General features: G+C 36.2%; 1 protein-coding gene across 1 annotated transcript; it reads left to right on the top strand.

Moving 5' to 3' along the window:
* Positions 1 to 1049: 1049 nt before the first annotated feature.
* On the top strand, positions 1050 to 4934 carry LOC113312175. Its single transcript, XM_026560927.1, has 6 exons — positions 1050 to 1616; positions 1742 to 1937; positions 2067 to 2204; positions 2339 to 3318; positions 3450 to 3948; positions 4288 to 4934. Exons 1-6 carry the CDS (start codon positions 1050 to 1052, stop codon positions 4932 to 4934), a joined length of 3027 nt encoding a protein of 1008 aa, XP_026416712.1.
* The last annotated feature ends 4372 nt before the right edge of the window (positions 4935 to 9306 follow it).

The following is a 9306-nucleotide window of genomic DNA, read 5'->3' as shown; positions in this document are numbered from 1 at the left end:
GCTCGGGGAGTTGAACTTGTTATCATTATGCTCCAGAGTGATACCTTCATCTTTACTGGATCCTGAGTCTATTCGGCTACCATTCTCGTTTCTCGAAAGTGAGTGTTGCCGATTGTTTTCCTTTCTTCCGAAGGTTTCTTGGATATGATGTTACTCAGGTTACCTGCAGCTAACGCGAGTCTGGAAAAGGCGTTCATCCTCTCAGAGAACTAGAATGACGGAAGGAGTCGAATGATATTAGTTCAAAGTTATCCAGATAATTCAGACGGTCAAATGAAAAACGTGTACATATCTGTACGTTCAAAGAATTAAAGATCACTGTAGTTTTTTGGGTGCCGCCTGCAAGCCTCTTTGACCTAGTCTCTCTCTCCTGGGGACTGATCTCAAGTCTACCTCCATCTTTCCTAGGTTTCACACGATTTTCTTTCTGAAACACCAAGAAAGTCATGCAGATGCTGAAATATATGTTAATGAATTCAAGACGAAAAGATACATGGATCTCTACCTAAGTTGGTTCATCAGAAGCTTCACGTTTACTGGAAGGGAGTGGTTTCAACCTGGGTGGTTCTCCAAACTCTCGGAAGAAGGCTTTCCACGTGATACTGTTACGACTACCTGCACGAATTGGTGAAGATCAAGAAGCTCATTGCGCTAAATTTCTTTATATTCAGGGGTTACCATTGGTCTTCTACTGGAGAGCAAGAATGGAATGTTTTTCTCTTCCGTGTGAGCACTCGTATCCAATACATGCTTCTTAATCAGATAGTTATTAGGTGTTTAACAAAAGCAACCCGTAAGAGAGAGAGCGTCTACGACTCGGTGAATCGGCGATCGACTCAGGTCAAAATTTTCTCTTTCTTTTCATTTTCTGCGTGAATCAAATCATAAAATTCGGGTGAATTTCTTTAAATTTCAAATGATTGGTGCTAAGAATATGATAGTAAATGATTGATAGTATGTCGGAAACATCAATTAATCGATCAAAAACATTTTTTTTCTGAATCGAAAAATTTTAGTTCTAAATCTAGTTTTATTTCCGGGGAAAAAAAATGAGACATACCACTGAGGATAACCCTAAATGTTTTATTTCTGATGATGATATTGAGGAGAGTTTGAATGAATGGAAATACAGTTTAATCGGAAGATTGGATTTCATTAAATTGAAAATTCAAACAACATATTCTATTTTAAGGAAGCAATGGAAAACAAGAGGTTCAATTCAGTTAATACCCTTGGGTAAAGGTTTTTTTGTTATTAAACTTGATAATGAAGAGGATAAACAACATATTTGGAGTGGTGATTGGAAGGTTGAAGACCAGAGTTTGAAATTAAGAGTCTGGGAACCTAAATTTAAGCCAGAGGAACAAAAATCAACTTCTGCTTTTGTGTGGGTTCAATTTCCAAGACTCGGTATGGAATACTGGAAAGAAAAGATCATTCTAAACATGGGAAATTCTTTAGGTCGTTCGATTAAAGTGGATGAAACAACTCTTAAGAGAGAAATAGGTTATTATGCAAGTGTTCTGGTTGAAATGGATGTGTCAAAATTTATTCCTAACAAGATAAGGGTTGAATCAAAGTATGGTAGTTTTGAACAAAGAGTACATATTCCAAAGGTACCTAAGTTTTGTATTCACTGCCAGGTAGTAGGTCACTCTGTAACAGAATGTAGATCAAAGAAAAAAATTCAGATCAGGTAGAGACAGAGCATGTGGTTTAAACTAAGAAAACCTGGAGGAAGGTGAAGAATAAAAACAAAGTTGGTTTTGATATTTGCTTTGGTGAAGAAGAAACATCTCAGAATTCTCAACATACTCATTCACTGGATAGTGAAGATGAGATTATTGATGCCATAATTCCTCCAATTTCACAAGGTGGTGGTGGTGAAACTTTAGCTGGTAGTTTTCAAAATGCAAATGAAGAAGAGGTTAATTCTGGCAAATTCCAAATTCTCCAGAATATTGCTGAGGAAATTTTAAACTCTCCAAATGCATTTCCTGTTTTATCTGCATCAAAGATTTTGTAAGTGACTTCAACTGCACATTCTATCAATAAAATTATTACAGTGATACCTCCTCTGGTGAAAACTGGCTCAAATGTAGAAAATAATCAAGTAAAGCAGAAGGCAGGTACTAATGTGACAACCAGAAAACAAGCTGCAAGTTTAGTATCAACTTTCAGTAAAAATGGGAACCTGAGAAGAGGTAATTCTTCTCAATCTCAACCTTCTAAATGAGGATCATATTTTGGAATGTCATAGGCCTGAGAAGAGTAAAGGCCAAAGACAAACTTAAAAGTTTAGTTCATTCTTTTAGTCCTACAATTTTAATTCTTGCAGAGCCAAAAATAAGATATTCTACAGATTTCATCAAAAAATTGAAGTTATCTGGAATGTACTATGAAGTAATACATAATTCCACTGATGAGAATAAAGGTAATATATGGATTCTTTGTAGTGCTTCAATAAAACCTCCAACAATAATTTCATGCACACGACAAGAAATAACAATTGCAGTTGGTGATACTTTAATAACTGGAGTTCATGTTGCATCTTTAACTGTAGATAGAAGAGAACTGTGTAATAATATGGAAGAAATAAATTCTTTAAATAAACCATGGCTTGTAATTGGGGACTTTAATGTTGTAACTTGCCAGGATGAAAAGGTAGGTGGTCTAAAACCTTTAAGAATCTCAATGTTGGAGTTTAATAACTGCTTAAATAGATGTGTTCTAATTCAATCACCAAAAACTGGATTAGAGTTCTCTTGGTGTAATAACATAGTTGGAAGAAAAAGAATTGTTTGCAATCTTGACAGGGTTGTATTTAATGACAAATGGTTGGAATTATATCCAAGTTTGGGTCACAAAGTTGGTGCAAGGGGCATTTCTGATCTTGGTGTTTTGTATGGTGCTAATGCTGACATTCCAAAGCCAGAGAATGTTCTTTTCAGAGCATTAAAGGTATCGAAAAACCATCCTTCTTTTAAACAAGCAATCATTGATTCTTGGAGTTCAGAAATTTTTGGAAATCCTGGTTTTATATTCATGAGTAAACTAAAAAGACTCAAAAAACATATTCAAATATGGAACTTGAATTCTTTTGGAGATGTTACAAAAAAACTGAAACAAGTAGAGGAAGATGTTTTGAAAGCAACTCTTTTGTCTGACAGAAATCCTTTGGACTTACATCTTCTCAATAATGTTATTGCAACAAAAGGAAAACAGGAGTTATTATTAGATCAACAAAAAGAAATCATTCAGCAAAAATCAAGAGTGAAATGGTTAAAAGAAGGAGCTGCAAATACAAGATTTTTTCATGTTAATCTCAAGATAAGGCAAGCTCAAAATGCATAGTGAAATTAGAAAAACTGGAAGGTGGTATTACTTCTAACCAAGAAGAGATAGCTAACATTTTAGTCAAGCATTTTGAAGACAAATTTACATATCAGGAAGTAACTTTTGCTACAAACATTTTTAATGATATTCCTATTGTGGTGAACGAAGATGAAAATTCTCTCCTTGAAGCTATTCCAAAAGCAGATGAAATAAGAGAAGCAGTTTTTGAATTAAATCCAGATAGTGCTCCTGGTCCAGATGGCTTTGCTGGATGGTCCTATAGAGAAGTATGGGAGATAATTGGGAAAGATTTTATAAATGCAATCCAGTTTTGGTGGAGTAGAAGATTCATTCCTAATGGTCTAAATGCAAATTTCTTATTACTCCTCCCAAAAGTTAAAAATGTTAAAAGAGCAAACCAATTTAGGCCAATTGGATTGATGAATTTCAGTTTTAAAGTAATCACAAAAATAATTACAAAAAGGCTAACTGAAATTATCAAGAAAGTGGTATCTCCTCAACAGGGTGCTTTCATTAAGGGGAGAAATATTCAAGAGAAGATTGCATTGGCCTCTGAATTAGTAAATGACATGGAATACAAGAGAAGAGCTGGTAACATGGGTTTGAAACTAGACATCACTCGAGCCTATGATTCTCTGAGTTGAGAATTTTTGTTTCAAGTAATGCAAAAGTTTATTTTCTCAAGAAATGTTACTAACTGGTTACATGCTCTTCTAAAATCATCTAAGATATCTGTTTTATTAAATCGAGGTCTTGTGGGTTATTTCCAAGTTAGTAGAGGGTTGAGATAAGGTGATCCACTGTCTCCACTCCTTTTTATTATAACTGGAGATCTCTTAAGCAGAACATTAACAAGAATAGTGTAGGATAATCAAATTCAACCAATGATTACAAGAAAGAGTGTCCATCCTTCTCATATATTTTTTGCAGATGATATCTTTATATTCGGCAATGCTGATAAGAGAAATGTGAGAAAACTATTGAAGGTTTTACAAGACTATCAAGCTGCTTCTGGTCAAGTGATTAGCTTAGAAAAAAGCAAATGCTTTATTGGTGGTACAAGTGAAGCAAGAAAACTTGAAATTCCAAAAGTTTGTAATATGCCACTCTCAAAATTCCCTGACAAGTATTTGGGAGTCATGCTGGAACCAAGAAGAATAAAATCCATTCATTTATGGAGCATAGTAGAGATGATGCAAGAAAATTTGGCTGGATGGAAAGGAAGATTACTTTCATTCCAAGAAAGATTAATTTTAGTAAAATTTTTATTATGTAGTCTTTCCATATATACAATGGCAGTGTATAAATGGCCTAAAACAATAATCAAGGAATGTGAAAGTATCATCAGAAACTTTGTCTGGACTGGTGATCCTTCCACAAGAAAAGTGATTACATTAAAATGGGGTTCAGTTTGTTCTCCCATGGATGAAGGTGGACTAGGTCTGAGAAGATTGGAAATACTTAATAAACCCCTGTTAATGAAGTTATATTGGAAAATTCTAAATGGAGAAGATGAAATGTCAAGATATTTTCAAGCAGAGTATCAAGACAAAAATAGTGATTGGATTCAGTATTAAAAAAAATCCTATGTATGGCCAGGTATGCAATGGGTAGCAAATGATGTGCTCAATAATTCTAGATGGATAGTGGGGAATGGAGATAAAATATCAATTTGGAAAGAAAAATGGATAAAAGATAAAACTCCATTAGAGTTGTTCCATGAAAATCCTTTTTTGATCCAATTTCCAGATATGAAAGTCTCTGACATTCTACTAGAGGTGAATGGGTAGTTCCAACAGAAATGCTGGAGATGTTTGATGTAAGTGAACTTCCAGTTGCTGATAAACAAGAAGATAGAAGAATTTGGAGTACTACCATAACTGGAGAATTAACAGTTGCTTCAACAGTGGAGACTATCAGGAGAAAAAAATCCAAAACTTCAGTGGATAAAATAGGTATGGAATCAATCAATTCATCCATCAATCTCTAGTAATGTGTGGAAACTGAAAAGAAATATATGCTCCACTGATGAAAATTAGTCTTGCATCTAGATGTCCATTTTGTAGAAATTCTGAAAAAAATTTAGAACATATACTGTGGAACTGTAATCACAGTGAGATTTTGTGGAAATGGCTAGGTGATATTAACTGTTTTAAAAATACAAGATCATTTGAGGAGATATTTAAATTTTCCAAGCAAAAGAGCCCTGCAGTTAAAGAAATATGGATGAATTCTGCTTTCATTACATTGAGAGAACTCTGGTTTTTGAGAAATAAATGTGTATATGAAAATGAAAGCTTCAATGTAAAAATACTCAAGACTAGAATTCTTAATCTTACTGCTGAGAGTGAAGTAAGAATGAAAGGCAAAATGTGGAATTCAGCATATGACTTGCAGATTCTGAAACTTTTTAACATGAGCTATAGAAGAACGGTTTCAACAAGAATCCAAGAAATTTATTTTCTTCTTCCAGTGAATAGTCAGATTTTACTTTGTTGTGATGGTGCTTCAAAAGGAAACCCATGTAATTCAGGGTATGGCTTTATTGGAAGAAACTCAGAGGGTGAATGTATAGTTGTTATGGCAGGAGGACTAGGAGTGGCAACAAACTACTAGGCAGAAGTTATGGCCTTACTGTGTGCTGGGGAATGGGCTATCAAAAATGGTAAATTGGAGGTCATTTTCAGAATAGATTCAAAAGCAGTAATTACAGCTTTTTCATCAGGTCATATACCATGGTTTGCAATCACAAGATGGAGTAAAATTAAGGAAATGTTGTAGTTCTTGAGTTTTGTTCACAGCTACAGAGAAGTGAATTTCTCTGCAGATTCTATGGCTAAAAAAGGAGCAAATATGGCAAGAGGAGAAACTATTATTTTCACAAGAATACCACCATTTTTACACAATATGGAAGTTGAAAATCCACCTTACTATAGGTTTTGCTAAATAAGCCTTCTGTATATCTCCAACAATGGAGTAGTTTTGTTTTAGTTTCTTTATTGTTTCTTTCTTTTTGAAGAAATTTTGTATTTTTGTAACCTCTTTTTGAAATTAATAAAATTTATATTGTTGAGCAAAAAAAAAATCCAATACATGCTTCAAGTAATCTACAGAGGGTTTTGGAGGACGATGAAAAGGGATCCTCTGATCAAAAACCATATGACGGGCATCCTTATCAATATTATATGATTCCATGATGAAATATCCCAAGAACAGTAAGACGGACTTACCTACCGTGTCCGCGATGGCCAGCTTTGGTGAAAGTGGTCATTTTGATCGGCAGAAGACAAGAAGGAGCAAAGCTCCTTTTTATACCTGACAGTCCAAGTTCGGGGAGGAGAAGGACTTTCCCTTTTATTCGCACGCACAAACCTGGAGATACCCGACCGTGCCTGGTGCCATAGATGATTGTGCCTCCTTCCTTACTTGTGACCAAACGGCGTCAATATGCTAGACTAGAAGGATTATCATTATTCATCTCTAAGCCGGCGCTTCATTGGTCATGGACCAAGCTGATTGTTCGCTTCCTGGTAACATCTACCCATTTTGTCTTATGCATTTTATTTTTGTCTGTCACCATTTAGTGCTTATTCTGCGACAATGTCATTGTTACGTGCTAAGCAAGGAACTTAATGTTGATGGTGGTTTTTATCTTAGGGAGAAAATCGTAAAATTATTACTAATGCTTCGGTATTTAAATTCTATGCTTTGATGTATCTTCATTTCTTAAGGAATTTAAGAGATATATCAGAAACCTGGGGAGAGATTATGCCTCTCTTCTTGCATACATGTAGCTATGTTTATGAGTTTCGCCTGACTGGACTCAAAATGTATGTATATGTATAACAATATTCACTATGTAATATAGTACCCACATATGTAAAATTATCATAACAGTACTGGTGCATGTTGCAAGAACCCAAGGTGTTCTAATACATATGTTCTGTAAAATTATCAGAACATATGTAAAACTCAAGCTCCTAGATGAACTGCTCACTAGTATAGAGCCAGTTGAGTATTTATTTAATTCCATGTTCTTAGATGAACTCTTAAAACTGACTTGACGTTCATGTTCATTCTTAGCTGAGTAACATGGATTCATGTCTAAATTAAATATGCATGAAAGGCACTGCAAGTCATGCCAACAAGAGTAGGTGTGCTATATGTAAGGGTATCCAAAAAATTAATAATTTTGTTAACGTGAAAAATTCATCTAATTTAATCAATTTTACCGGTACACAAAATTTAATTATTTGACCTAATTTTGCGTCAACTTGCAAAATTTGATTTTTTTTTTGCCCTAAAAATGGAGCGTGTAGGACATCTTAATTCCTATTGGTCGAAACTAAACCTAGGCAAGCTAGGATTTAATAAAACATGCGGCCGGTGGGATAAAACCCTAACAGGAGTTGGAATACCAAATAAAAAAGGAGCCATGAACGACCAGGTCAGTCATGGAATGGGCTTGACCATGCCACTTGGCCGGAAAATTGACCCACCTCGAGCCTTTAACGCCCGAACGGCCTTGCTCCATGTTGGCCTCCTTGCGCCCCTCTTTCTTATCGTCCAATCACATCGTTTCTAGCCTACAAGATCCGCTTTAAATTGTTATCCAAAGGAGGATGGTCGAACTGCTTAATTTCTTAAGAAATAAATCTTAGCCGCCCAAGTCAGTTGCAGAATGATCACGACCATCCAACTTGGACGACTGAATTAACTAGCCTAATCCCTTACAGGCTCGGTAAACAAGGTGTCGTCGTGACTACCAGTCACCCACCTATTGCTTCGACCAATCACATTGCTCCTAGCCTACAAGCTTCGCTCTAAATAGTTGACCAAAGTAGGCTAGTCGAGTTGTCTATTTATATTTATATTTAAATCTTGGTCGTCCAAATCAGTCGCAGAACGATCACGACCACAAAACTTGGCCGGTCGATTTAACAAGCTTAGCTCCTTCCTGGCATGACCGAGCAAGCTCTATGGTTATTACATGTCGCCCTTATACTATCTCAAACAATCATAGCACTCCTAGCCTACATGCTTTGCTCTAAATCGTCGACCAAAGTTGGCTAGTCGATCTGCCTACAAGAGTCTTAATTAGGTCAACGACGACCAATAACTGCCGCAATGCATCTCAGTCGTCCAACTTGGCTGGATAATTTGGCCGCTAGATTAAAATTTAGGCGAATAATGAGGTGTCGTGATTGCCACCTTCCATTTTTCTTCTTAACCGACCAATCACGTCGTTCGTAGCCTCCGTGTGGAGCCACCAATGGCCAGCCAAAGAAGGGTGGTCACACCAGTTTTTTAACTATGAAATCCGCGAATAATTCAGGCAGGTTGTATACATCGATGCTTTATATGCATCGAATGTTTTGAGTTGCTTGTTTGAAAACGATGCTTCACATGCATCGCTTACAAACGATATTTTTAGGGCATCGATTATATAATCTAATTATTTAACCTAAAGCACCGTGTGTTATTTCTTGAGTACTAGTCACAGCAAGTTCCACTCCTACGACTTGACTTGATACTTATGACCACCTGCTGCCTAACTTGCGCGTAATTGGTCGAAATATTTCCCTACATGTAGGTTTTACACATAAGACCCACGATAGATGTTAGTTGAAGGAATAGTCACGTATTTATTCTTCCACTCTTCATGACCACTTCTCTCATGTCATGATGGTAGGCCCTCTCAGCAGTCGTGATACGACCTTCTCCGTGTCATATGGACCTTACCATGCTGGTAGGCCTAGTTGTGCAAGTAGGCTTTAGCCTTATAGGAACGCCTTAGTCATGCAAATCACGACTAATATCCACTCTCTACCAAAAATACTCGAGACATCAAACATGTCACAATTGGGGGATGTTCATCAGGGTATTGGTCTGGCGGTTTACAACATGCAGTGTGCAATACACCAATTACTAGAAAGTGTCGGGAAAGGA

This window comes from Papaver somniferum, chromosome 9, assembly GCF_003573695.1.
Source record: "Papaver somniferum cultivar HN1 chromosome 9, ASM357369v1, whole genome shotgun sequence".
Classification (NCBI taxonomy): Eukaryota; Viridiplantae; Streptophyta; class Magnoliopsida; order Ranunculales; family Papaveraceae; genus Papaver; species Papaver somniferum.
This window is presented reverse-complemented; position numbering and strand designations above follow the sequence as displayed.